Source organism: Argiope bruennichi, chromosome 1, assembly GCF_947563725.1.
Source record: "Argiope bruennichi chromosome 1, qqArgBrue1.1, whole genome shotgun sequence".
Classification (NCBI taxonomy): Eukaryota; Metazoa; Arthropoda; class Arachnida; order Araneae; family Araneidae; genus Argiope; species Argiope bruennichi.
The window spans coordinates 4,147,760-4,165,882 of record NC_079151.1 but is presented as its reverse complement, the minus strand read 5'-3'; the positions used below and the strand labels follow the sequence as shown (position 1 = coordinate 4,165,882).

At 29.9% G+C, this 18,123-nt stretch overlaps 1 protein-coding gene across 1 annotated transcript; it reads right to left on the bottom strand.

Annotated features, from left to right (window-relative positions):
• Positions 1-1,571: 1,571 nt before the first annotated feature.
• Positions 1,572-12,329, bottom strand: LOC129981297 (astacin-like metalloprotease toxin 1). Its single transcript, XM_056092076.1, has 6 exons — positions 12,174-12,329; positions 12,008-12,078; positions 7,054-7,141; positions 5,921-6,029; positions 3,539-3,714; positions 1,572-1,875 (listed from the first exon to the last, which is right to left on the bottom strand). The coding sequence occupies exons 1-6, from the start codon at positions 12,232-12,234 to the stop codon at positions 1,652-1,654; spliced, it is 729 nt and encodes a 242-aa protein (XP_055948051.1). The 5' UTR covers positions 12,235-12,329; the 3' UTR covers positions 1,572-1,651.
• Positions 12,330-18,123: the final 5,794 nt, after the last annotated feature.

The window sequence follows — 18,123 nt, the reverse complement described above, 5'->3', positions numbered from 1 at the left end:
CAATGATCGAAAGAGAATTTGCAGATGGTCTTTATTGAAAATTGTTTCCGTAGGAAAATTTGCATCAATGATATTAATTTGCGATTAAGATTATGCTAGATTCACAGATTTGCGCTATGAGTTGAATATTTCAAACAGTTCAGAAAGAATATGTTCAATATTTAGTGTCTAATTCAAATTTATTTTTAATTTTTAAGCCATAAAGTAAAGAATAAAGTATGAATATTCGCCTAACATTTCTTGCTATTTGCTATTTTTATTAGTTTGTTACATATTGTGAAACGATTATTTCTGGTAATATGTAATATCAATCCAATAAAAGTAATGCAATCCTTTCAAAGTACGAATGCCACGAATCCGCCTTTTCATTCCAAGAAATGTTGAAATCTTGCATGATTTTTTTGTTTAGTTCGGCTCTAATTATGGTGATTTAGCTGTTCTGGGAATCGGTGATTTAGAAAATGACTCAAAGGAAAAATAAACTATTTTTTAAAATTTTACTTCAATTACTTTCCATTTAAATTTCTGACTTATAATTGTGGAAAACTGTAGCCATAAAACCGTAAATTTTCTCCGCTTGTATGAAATTAAAATTGAATTCATTGACAATTATGAAATGCTAAAATGAATGTTACAGATTCATTCACAACATTTCAAATCGCTATTGCAATAATAAGTGTTTGAACAATCGATTCTAAGATTTCATCTTTAGAAACGTGAATAAAGTGAATAAAAAATATGTTTAATATTACATTATAATTGATTTCGTTCATTTTAAAAGCATATAAAAGGTTATCTATATTTGTTATGTGTCACCATTCATTTTTGAGAGAAATCTAGAAAATACTACATTTTCTATTAGATAGAGATAGGGAAACTACAATAGCTGTATCGATGGCGCCAATTTTTGTCGCTCACTTAATCATTTCCTCGTTTTGAAATGTTGATAATAAATCTGAATGCTATACGTTTATTTTGCATAGTTACTTCATTATTATTAAACTTTATTATTATTTTCTTTTTATGGTGATAAGATGTTGTTCATCGAAGTTTATTGGCACGGATCCATTAATATTATCAACCTTCGGTGACCACATTCATTTTCATTGCAGGCATTTCATTTTTAAAAAATAACACATTTTAATTCATGATTGTATAATGACAATGGAGAATTCTGATTTGCATGCCAAAGATATCCTTGACACGAGATGGAGCAGTGAAATAGTAAAATCCTCCAATGGTCCAAGTTTTATTCTGCTACATTTCTTTAAATGGGAAGCGATGGCAGCAGACGAATCATGAATTTTTAGATGGAATCGAAGTGGGCAGAATAGATTTTCATTCAATGACTGTGACTAAAAACACTGTCAACGCAGAATGTCGTTCCTTTATTTGTTCTCTTTCCTTATTGCTTAGCTAACTTTTAAACGTGTTTTTATTTCATTAGAACATCCGAAAAATTTCAAAAATGAAGGAATTATGTGACGCAGTGTTTCGAAAATTGGGAAGAAGTAATCCAAATAATAAGTAAAAAGTAAAATAAATAAATAAATAAAAACAAAACCTTGGACTCAGCCTTAAATTATATTTATTTGTTTAAAAAATGAAGAAACGATTTGAATTTGTTTTTTTTTAATTTTTATTTATGCTTCTAGCATTTATAGAGCTTCTTGATCCTTTGTATGTCGCTGGGGCTGAGTTTTCCCTTGGAAAATACATCTCTAAGATATTCTCCGTTCTTGCCTTCCATTGTTCTCAGCTTTTTGCGGTCCTTGGAGAAACTCATGGAGCCGTACAACATGATGGACTCATAGTCGAAGGGAGTCAGCAGTTGGTTCTGGTTGGGCTTCAGCTTCATGAACTGGTCTTCAGCGCCTAAGCGGAAATATGGCATTGAAGCAATTTTTTTTTTTAAATTTGGGAGGCCTTATATTCGGCTAATTTTTTATTAAACAAACAAATGAAATCATCCAATCTTTTATTGCTTCCCTTTTATATCTCTGAATAACATTATACATTTATGAATATCGATAAATTTCTTTGGAAAAAAAATGGTTGAAAATAATATTAGCTTAAAATATTCTTCCAACAATTTTAGTGAAGGAAAAGAAAGACTTTTGAATAACGCTACAATTCCTTGACTAAAGCGGGCCTCTTTTAGCTAATTTTTGAAGCTCGAAATTCCCTCTCATTCTTTAGTAGGGTGAAAAAAAGTGAGGTATTATAAACTTGAACTGACTCCAATGATACATCTTCTTAACATATTCTCATTTATTTTTTTATGTAAAATCATTTTAACAAATATAATTAAGTCAGAATAACTACATGACACACCCTCATCCTAATTTTTAGTTTAATTCAAACAGAGCCTATTTGACATTGATGTCATTCTTCATATAAAGACTTGATAGATAAAGGGGAGTTCTATTAAATGATTTGAGTTTCCTAGTCCATGCTGCATTAACGAAAATTTCATTTTGATTGTAATTATTATTTCTCATCTATTTAGCATGCTTAACCTTTAGAGTTAGAGTCATGACTTTCTACTTTTAAATTTTGTAGCCTCAGATTGCAAAGTTTAAGATAATCATTAGTTTATTTATTTTTAAAGGTACTGATTGTCTGTCAACTCGCCATTTTTTCCCCATCTTTAAAGGATTTTTATGCCCTTTTCTATATAATATTTATTAAATAATATTAAATGTGGAAGCGTCCGGATACTTTTGATCACTTACGATCATTTAAAGACATTGATAAAGCTCTACGAAAATGGGAAAGAAGCGTTTCAGAATTGTTGATAGCTTAAAATATTCTTTATGTATTTTTGATGAAGCAAATAGAGGATTTAAAATAACATGAAAAAGCGATGTAATAGTTAAAAATAAGAGATGGTGTGTTGACCAGAGTAGTAGTCACATTAAGAGAACTTTTCATAATTCCCTCCCTTCTTTAAACGCGATCAAAACGTGAAATATGTTAAACTGAATGCGACAACCCGATTACAATCATATATCTTCTTTACGTATTTATAATCTTTTTTTTAATGTCATTTTTTTTGTCATTGTCAATAATTTCTATAATGGGTGCTAAGGCAATTAAAGTAAAATAATTGCATCTAATTTAATTCCGACAGAGTGCTTGATCCTGATATGAAGACACGATAGTGAATTAGACTATAGTTCCTGCTGTACTAGTTCAAATTTCATCCTTGCTTCCATTTAGCATTTCAAACTTCAGGAGCTGCTACTTAAAAATTTTGGAATTTTAAAATGCAAATTTCGAGATAATCCTTCACTTATTTTTAAGATTTTCGTTTGTTGTAAGTTTTTCCGATTTTATATCATTCTTTGAATCTGATAAATGAAGGAAAAAAATCCCCCTTCCAATCCAATGTGAAAAGCATTGGATGAAGGCCTCTCTCATGAGCACGGTAACAGCCGCCTTTTCGAAAAGTGTCGTTTTAAGCTCCTCACTTTCCAATAAATATGAAAGTAGTTTGATTTTATATATTCAAACACTAGTAATTTTTTCATCGAACCTTCCTTGATGTTTTCCCAGTAGATCGTGAGGTAGTCATCCCTGTCCGACCTATTCTGCTCGTGGTAGAATCCGACGGCGTGCCCCAGCTCGTGGATGATGGTGGCCTCCCAACCGCATCCAAGGCCCAAGGACACGGGCTGCTGGCCTCCCACTCTCCCGACGTACGAGTAGCAGCTGGAAGATGAAAGATGTAATTCGAGCACACAAAATATTGTTTTACAGTTCAGATTCAATTTACCTTGTCTTAAAGTAGTTGCGCAGAAATGTAGATTTCCAAAATATTTTTCTTGTTTAAAATTTCTTAATTAAAAAAAAATTAAGCCTTTTCTTCGTTGCTTTTTACCTATCAGCAATTCATTTTTTCATCTAGTATTTTTCGAAGTAATGGACGCGGAATTTTCGACTTAATGTCATCTGCAACCGAATGCCATTGGTTGGACAAGAGTCCTCAGAGATCCATGAAATCCAAACCCGGTTTTTTGTGCAAAAGAATACAACAAAACCGAAATGCGGATCGCGCATAGGTGGAAAACTAAATACTACATCTGGCTGAAATATTCATCTTAATGCAAAATAATGAAGTTCTTCGAACGTCATTATTGCATTTTATGTATGTATTAACCACAGTCATCTATATTCATCTTGAAATAAACGTTTCACTTTGATGGCGGAGTGAAGGATTCATTTAAAGCCATCCCACTCACAGCCAAAAGTTTGTAGTCAAATGGAACAACCAGTTAGTTCTTCCCAAATAAGTTTTTTTTTTTTTTTTTTTTTTTTTTTTTTTTTTTGTCAAAACTGCAGATTTTTATTTAGAAAAAAAGCCCACCCATTTAAAGGCAAATTTTAGTTTTCGAGGACAAAATGTAAAGTTTCAATGCTAATGAGTAGTTAAAAATTTATACCTGTGGCCTGTAAATTTTAAGATTTGGATTAGCAAAGAGATGATCAGTTTTCCGCAAAACAAAGAAAGGCTTATTATTGACTATTTCATTGTTTACTAGTCTACTTTGTTGTTAATTTTTTTTTAAATGTATTGACTAGACTCGTTGCATTTTTTGTTTTATATTGCTAATCCTATTTTTGAAATAAAAGAAACAAAACTAAATAAAATTTGAAATTCAAAAAATGACTGAATAAAAAAGATCACATATATGAATCATGTATAATGCAACTTACATAAAGAAATAAAAAAGATACTTTTTTTAGATAGAAAAGTGTAAAGTTTAGGCCATTAATTAACATATAAAAAATTATATCTGTCATGCAAAATTTAGAACACCCTTAACCAACCATCCCTTAGGTTAATGCCAGTTCTTTCATCCATAGTCTATATTGCAGTATAGTTTTTTGAAATTGCAAAAAATTTATTTTGTAAAATAATGAATAGTAATATTCTGGTGTCCCTTTCACGTTACCTCCGAAATGTGTGGCAAAAAATATCCGCTTTTTTTTGAGCTTGTGAACACGTTTCCAGTTTATCAGGTCCCCATCCAGCAAGTGCTTTTATAATATTTAAATAACTAAAAATCAGATTGTGACAAGATTAATCAAATTTTAATTTTCATTAAAGGAGGAAATATCTTCAGGATATTATCTGTATCTATACCTCAAATATAATTGTACTCCATTTTGATTATCGCAAGGAAGAAACAAACAGCAGGTAAATTTATTAGAATAGCAATAAAATAACACTTGTACTTAGTTGGAAAACCAGATTTAATAAATTTTTAAAACTTAATTTCAGAAAGTGACACCGAAAATACATAATCAATTTTCTGACAATTAAATATGATAGAAAACTCCGATTTAAACTCAAAGAAACTATTAAACTATTGAAAAAAGAATATTACTTTTCGAAAGTAAGTAGCAATTCTGATGTAATCGCAGTCTCTTAGGCATAAAAAGGATATATTTATAAATTTTCAGCTTTCCCTGCCGTTTGCAGTTAATAATAAAAAAAAAAGTCTTTAAAAGAACGTAAAGTTAGATTTAATAACTTCTTTTCATAATCACACTATTTTTTGGATTCGGAAACATCCATATTCTTGGAAATAACTATAGCTCAGAATAAAAATTTTGTGATAGACGGTATTGATTTGCTTCAGCTTTCAGGTTTCATGACAGAGAGTATATTTCAGACAGTACATTCATTCATCTTTCCAAATTTTATTCCTCCAAAAATGTAACAAAATACTCAAAGAAGACAATGTTTCGCTCATTGGCTTTTTAAAAATAAATCCTTTAAGGACATTATTAGAAAGCTTTTTAACTGCTATTCCGAACTTGTTCGAGGCTTTTCAGGAAAGGTTATCAAAGGAAGGAATATTTCTGAAACCTCTTGATTAACTTAAAACTGAAACTTATGTAGAATGCTTACCCTTGACCTGGGAATATTCGAATGTAGTCATGTTCGTTGGTGCGAGGCACGAACTTGATGCACGTATGCTTTAAGTAATGGTTAAATGCACGTTCCAGGATGAACCTCACTAAAACCAGCAAAAAATGAAGCAACATTCATTATCTTTTGTTTACGTAAAGACATTTATTATCTTTTGTTTACGATAAATAAGCTGCGATAAATTAATAGAAATATCTGCATTCATTAAAATAGCTCTATTTCATTTGAAATTATTTCTCTTATTCGTTTGAAATCACAGAACATGAACATTGCAAATCTCGTCAAAAGGAATCAATGAATCAGGTGAGATAAGGAATCCTTTCTTCAAACTTAATGGCAATTGGCTGACGCTTATTAGCGCACCAGATTTCTTTCTGAGTTTTTTGATTGGTACAAATTATAAGCACTAACCAAATTTTTTACACTTTTTAAATGAAGGCGATGCCGTCATGACTAATGCACGGCATGTCAAGTGATTTTATCGCACTTCATACTCCCACTCCAAAATTTGAAGCAAAGAGGTTTCTTACTGAATCAGCATTTTACTCATTAACAACAATAAAGAATCTCTTTTAATTTCTTTAAATTATATTGTTGATGAAAGTGAGAAAATATTAAAATCTTTAAAATGTTTTATCTTGATATTTTCATGAATTATGGCGTCTTAAACTTTATTCAGTCCTAAAGAAATATTTTTGAACTGTGCCATCGTTTCTGCATGTGAATTTAAAAACAGGCTCTCATCAACTTTGAGATTTCAGAATATAAAAGTAGCACCAAATCGTGTGGCTCGAAACTTAATCTCTGAACCTTTAGGGATAAATATAAATTCCCAGCTTTGAAAGTACTGTAAATAATTATATTTTTGTCTTTTTGAATCAATGAACGTACTGCTAAAATCATTACGAAGTGCTAATTTTTATAGCGCAGAGCAAGATTATTGATTTCTCTTTGTTAAAAATGTAACGTGGTAAGAATATTTTCTAAACACAATTAATACGACTGTAAAACAAAATAAAACATCTTCGATTTTTCCAAAAGGGCATCTATTGCCTGAATTAACATGAAATGTGATTATTGATTTTATTATTGCCTTTTTAACATTAACTTACTGACGGTCTTATTGAGGCCAGGGTCTTCTTCGTATGGTACAATTCCTCCAGGCCAAACTTGAAATTTGCTGACAACGGCATTTCTGTCCTAAATAGTTAAAATCAAATTTTTAATTTCTCAGAAATTATGTAGAATAATCATTACAGAATTGCATAAATATATGTGATCATCATACATAACACAAGTTGATTTCAATCGATTTTCAAGTAAAGTTGCTGAATCCCTGTTTCGCTCTAGGACCGACATTGAATTCAAACTTTTGCCGATCTTTTCTCCTAAGCTTGCGAAGCCAAAGCAAAAAACGGCATCTGACGGGATATCAAGCAGCATTGTTCCAATAGTGTTGCACAGTTTCATTTATTAATGTACTAAAAGTATTGAACAGTTTTTACCGATCGACCCTTTTCATGTTCTTATGAAACTCATCTCTAAGTCATTTATCTTGCCAAACCGATAAACTTTTGAAAAACATTCAAAGTATGATTTGATCCCTTTCTTTCATTCCTGGGTCACTTATGCCCGATTTTCCTATTTCAAATTACTTTTAAGAGCAATCCTTTTGTTTCAAATGATATGCAACAAAAGCGATCTTCTTTATTTCTATGAATTGAATATCGTACACTGAAATGAGCAAACAAACAAACAAAAAAAAAAAGGTTTGATATAAAAGTAATTTCGGTCGGTTTAAAATAGAAGCGCGTGATAACATCGTCGTTCTCGTAGTAGCATCAGAATAAGATAAAATAAGCGATGCATTTTGGATTGGTGCATATTCAGACATGTATACATTCATACATTTCTTTCTTCCTATGTTTATAGCATTTAAATCACTATTGACTGCTACATTCACATTTCAAATGAAATAACTTAATGATTTGGCAACAGTGTGTCGAGATCGCAGACGTCATTCTAGAGCTGAGGCTCTTTTCTCAGAAATATGATTAAAAACTCATTTATTTTTACGATACATTTTTGCATTTTTTTTTTCAAATATATTGAAAATTGTAAAGCTTTCTGTTTCTAATGGCGCTTGCCATGAACAAGCTCGCCGACGAAATCAGCGATTTTAAGCCGAGGGTGCGCCTCTTGTTTTTAGTAGTGCCAACTAGGGCCAAGTGTGCGTCTTAGCTACCGACACATCCTAATTGCTTGCACAGCCCCTTTCTACAGGGGGGCACATTCACACATCTCACAGATAGAAGAACAACCAGACCCGGGGAACATGGAACCCTGGACGCCCAGATCACGGGGAAGACGCGCTACCTCCATACCAGGATACCGGCATTTTGAAGCTTTGTGTACTGTAATATTTTTATTATATCCGATTGTAATTATTCGGGGCTTAAGTACATTCATTTTATGGGTTTAAAACAGGCTAGATTATAATAAAATAAATATTTCTTTTCGACAAAAACTAAAGCGTTCCGTTTACAACACGATTTTGTAATGCAAGAACTTCGTAATAAGAAATTATAAATAAAAATATATCTGAGAATAATGGATTTATTTTAAAGCAAACGTTTGCTGAAATATTCGATTAAATGCACCCAAAAATGTGAAAAACTTTTAAAGCTTTCCAACATTATGACATTTGGTTAGAAATGCATGTAAGTATCACATGCATTTCTAACCAAAAATGCCCCACAACATGGCTCGATATTTTTATATTATCTTATAGTATTCGGAATGTAAAAATAGTGTTCCAAGAATTTTTACAGATAAGGTAAATAATGAAGAAGACATCGCATTATTCTCTGCAATTTTTAAAATCATAACTCATTTCAAAAATTCCAATCAATTTTTTTTAATTAATAAATAGTAAATGATTTAATTTATTTGAATATTTGTGGCCTCCACAATTCGAAACTTTTGGCGATGAGAGAGAATTCATCTGAATAGCATATATCATTTCTCGTATTCTCATATTTTAAAATCATATTCGAATAATATAAATGTTCATTTCATATTTAAGGATCAACTTAATTGTGGTTTATACGTCAACTTCTAAACTATTAGAAATAAAACATAACATCTAAACAGAGAAATGCTTTAAATGAAGCAGAAAGCTATATTTTATGTAGTTTGAGTCAATAAATGTAATGGTGAAGTCGAAATGTTCATACAATTCCCCAGTGCAATTATTCATAACGAAAAAACGATGCACTGAAACTTTAAACAAACATAAAAAGGAATCAACTCAAGAAATCCTTATTTTAAAAGGTTTTAAAAGTCGATCGAAAAACATTCTTAAGGAACAAGACATGAAAATTGATATTATCCGTTAACATGTAATTAAGAGACAAAATTTCTTTTCAATTTCTTGGAAGAAATTAGGTCGGAAAACGCTTTTGATGCTTCATTATTTAATTAAAAGAGATTTAATATGACTTATTTTTTAGTCTCATAACTCTGGGACAACAAAAATTTTCGAAAAGGAGGATGTTTTGATAAATTGATCTTTACATCAAAGTTCTGCAATTTTAGCTAATTAATTTATGAAATTAGAGATTATTAAATGAACTGAATAGTAATCATTCAGACCAAACTAGTAAAGATATTAAATTACTACCCTCAATGACCATTTAACATTAAGGGTAAAAATATCTTAGAATAGTCACATGTAAGCATGTTTGCCACTTTAAGCAAACGGATGTTATTTTGTATCAAAATACTCTGAAATCCTAAGAATTGGAAATACATTTTTAAATTATCAGAAATTTGAATTTTATTTTGCTTTTATTTGGATGTCTACAATCAAAAGTTATATTGAAAAAGAAAAAAAAAATATTGTAATCTATTAGAATTCAATAAGCATTCATAGTTAGAATATTTATTTTTTCCAAAGAAAAAGATTTATAAAAGAAATCAAACATTACAACTTTCAAGCATTCAGTGCATGTAAAGCCTAATGCTTCTATAACATTTACTGTGTCCCGAAGTTCAAACTCAATTTAAATTTGATGAGGCGGCCCGTTGTAAATATAAAAAATTAGATGCAGGATTATTTCAGATCTAAGAGCCGCCAGAACCGTTTGTTATTGAAACCAAACCAGATGAAAATCCCCATGAATTGACTTTAAAGACCAAAAGCAATTCCTTTTGGTCGCTAGAAATAATATACTGATTCTCGTAAAATATAACGAATTATACATCCATTGCATCTATCTGTGAAAATCTATATGCGGAATGAGGCGGTCCGTTGTAAATATAAAAAATTAGATGCAGGATTATTTCAGATCTAAGAGCCGCCAGAACCGTTTGTTATTGAAACCAAACCAGATGAAAATCCCCATGAATTGACTTTAAAGACCAAAAGCAATTCCTTTTGGTCGCTAGAAATAATATACTGATTCTCGTAAAATATAACGAATTATACATCCATTGCATCTATCTGTGAAAATCTATATGCGGAATGAGGCGGCCCGTTGTAAATATAAAAAATTAGATGCAGGATTATTTCAGATCTAAGAGCCGCCAGAACCGTTTGTTATTGAAACCAAACCAGATGAAAATCCCCATGAATTGACTTTAAAGACCAAAAGCAATTCCTTTTGGTCGCTAGAAATAATATGCTGATTCTCGTAAAATATAATGAATTATACATCCATTGCATCTATCTGTGAAAATCTATATGCGGAATGCTTATGATGAACCCTTCTTCATCTGTTGTGCTTTAACACTTATTAAATGTACAGTTATTTTATATGGATCATTCATTGATTCCTTAGACGATTCTGATTCTGAATGGGAATCAATTCATTGACTTAAGTAGAAGAATCAAATAATACCCCCCCCCCCTCTTTGGTGATCCATTCATTCGAACAGATTATTGACCTTTTTGTATTGTCAAATAACTCATGGAATGCGTTTAAAAAGTATTTCTATTTGTTATTTGATGTCAATCGAATCCACTCACTGCCAATGAATATGTTACAAAATAAAAGCGAACATGTCATTGAATGTCTCAACGAATGCGTTTGAATCCCATCGTAACGTATAGAATCATTGTTATATTTAATGCATCAAATTGAATTTAAAATATCATTTAAATTTGGGGAATGATTCTTCGGAAATGAAATGGATGTTATGAAAAATATTTTTTTTTTCTTTTTATTTTCAAAACAATGCAAAGACTCTGTAAGATAATTGTTTCGGAAGATGTGGATTTCATTTTCAAAGGCAAATCACAATGGTTGCCCATTTGGCGACGGTTAAGTCTATTTTTGCGTTCGATGAAGCGTTTGAAGCTAATTTCTTGATTTCTTTTATATATTCTTTCCACTGATTGAGTGTATTTTTTAGTTGACAACTCCATTAAATGGCTACGCGAAGAGTTGAAATTCTCATGACAGTTTATTTACATTTGGCTGTTATTGCCATTTCACAATAAGTAACAAGAGCCATTTCTCTGCTATATAAACATTAAATACATATACTGTTTTTGTAATGGAATAAATTTCTATTTTATCATATTTTTTACTTTAAAAGCTGTATTCATTTTCTATCATTTCTGCTAACTACCTAAAACAATAAAAAATGGAAATGACATTTTTTAATTTAGACAAACATTTTAAATCATTCAATAGCTCAGATTTTCTCCTGAAATAACTTGAACAGAACCTTCATTTATTTTAAACAACTTTTCATCTGTCTGTTTTTATTCATAAATTGTTTTATTCAATATGCTAAGGATCAAGGATGGTGTTTTTTTGTCAAGTATGAGAGATGAGATATAGATTTTATAATATTTCCTCATTTATTATTTCTTTTTTTAAATATTTCACCCATAGAAGTATTTACTTCTCTTTAACGATGTAGAAAAATAGATTGTTGGGCCACGAATCATGTGGCTACATTAGATGTGCTACGAAACGTGTCAATGCAATACATCTTGCACATTTCATTTATTTTCTTATTAAAAATTGAGTCGTAATAATTATTGAAATATCGTACCTCTGGATCTTGAAGAAGAATATCGCCACCAAATAAATCAGGGTTTTCCAAAGGAAGATCGCCTAAATGAGCTATTAAATCACAAAAAGAAACAATCACAATTAGCAAAATATGTTAATTGCTGCTATCCTAAACTTCATGCGGCAAAATATTCAGAATCACTTACTGAAAGGATGAGCGAAAACGCTGCCAACACAAAACAGAGAAAAGCCAACTAAAAATGCCATACTGGAAGTGGAATAAATTCAAAAGTCCCTCGATTCTCTCTCTTTATACTTCTGGAGAAACAGGTGAAAGACTTCACACAGCGAAATCATAACTGTGCATCATTTTTCATTTTTTAGTTACGTAAATATTTTTTTTCATTTTGCCAGCTAACAAGATGGCTCACTTTTATCAAATTTTAATCTACACTTACTATAAAATAAATTTTTATTGGCATTAAAGTTCATGAAAACGCTTTCATTGCCGGAGATTTCTTCTAATCTCAATAAACAAATTTTATCTTGAAACTATGTGAAAAAGAACAGCGGATCTAAAAAGGTCATTTCACTGCATGTCAATTTATTGAACGGAACGTGACTTTGTTTTTGTCCATTCTATAGGTTTATACTGCATTCAATGTTTTATTAAATTTAAAAAATAAATTCACTTTCTTTTTGCCATTTCGTTTAATCTATTCATGAAAGCTTTAACAGAGAGAAATCCTCAAATGAAATACTGTGAATTCATTTCGAGGGATTTACTATAGCTGATTTGAGGGATTTACTATAGCTTAACTTATGCTATATCGCATTGTGCAACTAAATTCATATCAAAGATCTGTTACATAGCTTTGCTTTTTATTACGTATTATTGTGCTGAATTGCAAACAATACACTTACTTCACAGTTCCGAATATGTCGAATGACTGGCGAACAAAATACTACTTGCAAGGAGTTCACGTTTGATTAAAAAACAGTGCTGCTGAAAATTATTAGGTGCTATTGGCAACTTACGGTAAACATATTTTATCGACAGAAATGGGAGCCTTGATTTCGATGTTTTAGAAATGATATATTTGATAAAGAAGGTCTTAGTCAGCTGGAAAAGTACGAAAATGAAGAGTTAGAAAACTTGGGATTAGTATGGAGAATAATACCCAAAATAAATAAATAAAAAGAATAATATATAAAATCATTTGTCGGTTTCAAGACAAGAAGTGGACTTGCAAAAATCAACAAAACCTCCTGCCGATCTTATCAACAAGCCACGTATCCCTAGAGCGGCTGAGAAGTCTGAGATTCTTAATAAGACTATCTAATTCAAGTGTTAAATACGGTGGAAATCTGATCTAAAAAAAACAGTGCTAAGAATAGGAATGATGTCTGCGCATGTGCATGATATTGACACAAAATTTCAATTTAATATAGAAATATTTCGACGAAAAATTTCACTTTTGAATTACATGATTTGGAATAATTCATAGTAACTATAGGATAAGTAAGGAGAATAATACCCAAAGTAAGTAAAAATAGAATAATAATTGTCGTTTTATAGACTCGAACTGAAGGTCTGCAAAAATCAGCGGAACACCCTGCCGATCCATCCACCAAGCCATTTAACCAGACAGCAACCAGAGAGGCCTAAGATTCTTCATACAACTACCCAATTCAAATTTTAAATACCGAGGGGATCTCGTTTAAAAGTACAAGGATAAGAATAGGAATGAATTCTGCGCATGCGCATGATCTTGACACTTAAAATTTCAATTAAATATTGAAATATTTTGACGTAAAATTTTATTTTTGAATTATATTATTTGGAATCATTTATAGTAACTATAGGAATAGTATGGAGAATAACACCCGAAATATATATATAAAAAAGAAAAATATACAAAACAATTGTCGGCTTTGAGACTTGAACTAAAAAAATTTTAGGGAAGAACAGAAAAAAAATAAGGAGAAATTTAGGAAAAAATAAGGAAAATTTTAGGGGGAAATAGGGTAAATTTAGGGGAAAATAGAGAAAATAATAGAAAACATAAAGGAAATTTCAGAGAGACACTGGTAAAATGTTATTGAAAAATAGGAAAAATATTGAAAAGAAAAAATGGCAAATAGTTTAGGGAAAAATTGGAAAAATGTTGTGAAAAATGAGATGAAAAGAAACATAGAAGAAATTTCAGGGAAAAATAGGTGGAATTTTATGGAAAAATAGAATAAAATAGTCCAAATTATAGGAAAAGTAAGGAAAATTATAAGACAAATTTTGGGGAAAATAGGGAGAAATCATAAGAAAAACAAAGAGGAAATTTCTTAGAGAAATAGGGGAAATTTTAGGGAAAACATTAAAAAATATTGAAAATGGTAGGGAAAAATAAGGATAATGTTTGAGAAAATAGGGAGAAATCTTAAGAAACATTCAGGGCATTTTAGGGAGATACAGGGAAAAAGTTAATGAAATATAGGAAAAAAATATTGAAAATTTTTTGGGGAAAATAGGGTGAAATCTTAAAGGATATATTAATAGGGTGAAATCTTAAAGGATATTTCAGGGAGAAACAAGTTGAAATGTTAATGAAATATAATAACAAATTGTGAAAATTTTAAGAATCGTAGGAAAAATTTCAGGAAAAAATAAGAAAATTTTTAGAGAAAATAGGGAGAAATCTTGAAATTTTAAGAAACATAAAGGAAATTTCAGGGAGACGCAGGGAAAAATTTTCATGAAAAATAGGATGAAAATTTTAATGAAAATTAAGAAAGTGTTTTGAAAAAAAAAATATATTGGGGAAAATAGAGTGAAAATTTCACATAGAGGAAATTTCAAGAAGAAATACAGAGACTTCTAAGGAAAAATAGGAAAAATATTCAAAATGTTAGGAAAAAATTGGGAAAATTTTATTGAAAAATAGGAAACATTTTAGGGAAAAAAGAAAAAAAATTTAGCTGAAAGAAACATTTTAGGAAAAAATAGAACAAATGTTGGGATAATTGGGGAGAAATTAAATAAAAATAGAATAAATTTCTGGGAGAAATAGGAAACATTTTTGTAAAAAATAGGAAATTTGATTGGGAAAATAGGGAGAAATCTCAAGAAATATACAGGACATTTCAGGGAGGAATAGGGAAAATTTTAGGGAAAAATAGTAAAACATTGGGAGAATTTTAGAAAAAAAATTGGGAAAATTTTAGAAAAAATAGAAAAAATTAGGGAAAATTTTAGGAAAAATAGAAAAAATTAGGGAAAATTTTAGGAAAAATAGAAAAATTTAGGGAAAAATAGGAAAAAATGTTGTGAAACATAGAGGAAATTTCAGTGAGAAACAGGGGAAATGTGAGAAAAAAATAGTGAAACTCTTAGGTAAAAATATTAAACATTTAAGGGGAAAATAGGAAAAATGTTGGTAGAAAATGGAGAGAAATTTTCAAAAGCATAGAGGAAAATTTTGGCAGAAATAGGAAAAATGTTAGGGAAAAATAGAAAACAATAGTGAATATTTTAAGGAAAAACAGGGAAAACTTTATTAAAAAATAGGAAAAATGGGGAAAATAATGAGAAATCTGTGCATATGCACAGAAAATTTCATGAAGAAATAGAAATTTTAGGGTAAAATAGGAAAAGAATAGTGAAAATTTAGGAAAAAATGTTAGGGAAATGGGGAGACATCTTATGAAACATAGAGGAAATACTGAAGTTTTCCTCTCTGTTTTTATAAATACGGAAATTTTTCGGAAGAAATAGAAAAAAAAATAGTTAAAACTTTACGAAAAATGAAAAATGAGAAAAATGGAATGAAGAAACATAGAGGAAATTTTGGGAAGAAATAGGGAAATTTAAATGAAAAATAAGAAAAAATAGTGACAATTTCAGAAAAAAATAGTAAACATTTTCAAGAAAAATTGGTAAAATCTTCGGGAAAATAGGGAAAAAATCTTAAGAAACTTAGAGGAAATTTCAGAGAAAAATAAGGGAAATTTTCGGGTAAAACAACAAAAAATAGTGATTAGGAAAAATTGGGACAGTTTTAGGGAGAAATAGGAAAAATGTTGTGGAGAATGGAGAGTAATCTTAAGAAACTTAGAGGAAATTTTCGGTAGAAATAAGGAAAATTTAAAGGAAAAAAGGAAAAAAAAGTGACATTTTTAGGAAAGAATCTGGAAAATTTTAGAGAAAAAATAGGAAAAATGTTGGAGCAAATAGAGAGAAATCTTAAGAAACATACAATGAAATTTCATGAAGTAGGCGGAATTTTAAAGAAAAATAGCAAAAAATAATGAAAATTTTTACTGAAAGGAGAAATTTTATGGAAAAAAAGGAAGAAATATTAAATATTTGAAGGAAAAATAGAAGAAATTTTATGGAATATTAGGAAAAGTGTTGGTGAAAACATGAAGGACTCTTAAGAAACAAATAAGAAATTTCTGGAAGAAAAAAGGGGAATTTTAATTAAAAATAAAAATTAAATATACAATATTATAGAAGAAATATGGAAAATTTTAGAGAAAAATAGGAAAAATATTGAGGAAAACAGGGAGAAATCATAAGAAAATTAGAGGAAATATTTTAGAGAAATAGAGGAAATTTTAGGGGAAAATAGGAAAAAATAGTCATAATTTTAAGAAATATTGGAAAAATTTAAGGAATAAATAGGCAAAATTATAGGGGAAAATAGAAAAAATGTTAAGTAAATTAGGGAGAAATGCCAAGAAACATAGAAGAAATTTCAGTGAGAAACTGGGGAAATGTTAATAAGAAATAAGAAAAAAAATAGGAAATATTTGAGGGAAAATTAGGAAAAATGTTGGAGAAAATGAGAAGAAATCTTAACAATCGGACAGGAAATTTCATAGAAAAATAGTGGAAATTTAAGAGAAAGATAGAAAAAAATAGTGAGATGAATTGTCATAATTTTAAGAAAAATTAGTGCAAATTTTAGAAGAAAATGGGGAAAGTTTTAGGGCAAAATTGGAAAATATAATGAAAATTTTTCGAAAAAATAGGAAGAATTGTGGAGAAAAACAGGAAAATTGTTGGGGAAAATAGAAAGAAAAGTAATATAGAGGGGGTGAAATAGGGAAACTTTTAGAGAAAAATAGGAAAAGTTAGTGAAAATTTTATGGAAAAATAGGAGAAATTTTATGAAAAAATTGTGAAAATGTTAGGAAAAAATAGGGGAAAATAGGAGAAATGCTGGAGGAAATGCGGAGAAATGTTAAGAAACAGAGAGGACATTGTAAAATAGGGAAAATTTTACTGTAAAATAAGAAAAATTGTGAAAATTTTAGGGAAAATAAGATATGCTAAGAAAAATGAGGAGAAATTTTAAGAAACATATATGAATAGAGACAAATAGGAAAATTTTTGCGGTAAAATAGGAAAAAATTGTAAAAATTTTAGGGAAAAATATTAGAAACTTTAAGCAAAAATAGAACAAGTGCTTGGGAAAATGGCTAGAAATGTTAAGAAACATGGAGGAGATAGAGAGAAAAAGGATAATTTTACTGTAAAATAGGAAACAATTGTGGAAATTATAGGGAAAAATAGGAACAAATAGTGAACATTTTAGCGAAAAATAGGAACAAATTCTGAAAATTTTATTGCTTATTGCTTTCCTACTATAGCAGCTCAAAGCCCAAAAATTAAGTATTAAGTTCCAATATCCTTATGATTAGTTGAATATAAATATCGCATTAATTTTGTTTATTTGAAATCTTAAAGTGCAAGTTTAAAATTCTTCTTAAATCATTAGATGATGAGCTATAAACTCATGTTTGAAATTAGCTCATTTAGCCTTGAAAACTAACAGAATTTATAGAAAGAATTTTTATACGGAGATTCCTCTAAACGGGAGGTGTCCTCAAACGGGGACACTAACCCCAGTGGAAGAAGGAAAAATTTTTGATTGCAAAATCTATGTCTACATAATCACATCGATTGGGTTTCTTTACCATATTTCAAAAATTTTAATGACCCGCTCTTGAAAGGTTTAATGGTAATACTTCTAAACATCTTCTAACTGTAATTGCTTCAAAATACGGATTAGAAACCGTGGCGGCTTTCGTGAGACAATATTTCTTGAATTGGATAGGCGGATAAAATATCCTTGAGTGTAAACCAACACGATTTTT

Bases quoted from the DNA above. Each gene is read 5' to 3' on its own strand.
- LOC129981297 (XM_056092076.1), bottom strand. From the start codon at position 12,234: ATGGCATTTTTAGTTGGCTTTTCTCTGTTTTGTGTTGGCAGCGTTTTC. The intron at 12,079-12,173 runs GTAAGTGATTCT...GTGATTTAATAG, and splicing joins CGTTTTCGCTCATCCTTTCA to CTCATTTAGGCGATCTTCCT. The intron at 3,715-5,920 runs GTAAGCATTCTA...TTCATCTTCCAG, and splicing joins CGAATATTCCCAGGTCAAGG to CTGCTACTCGTACGTCGGGA.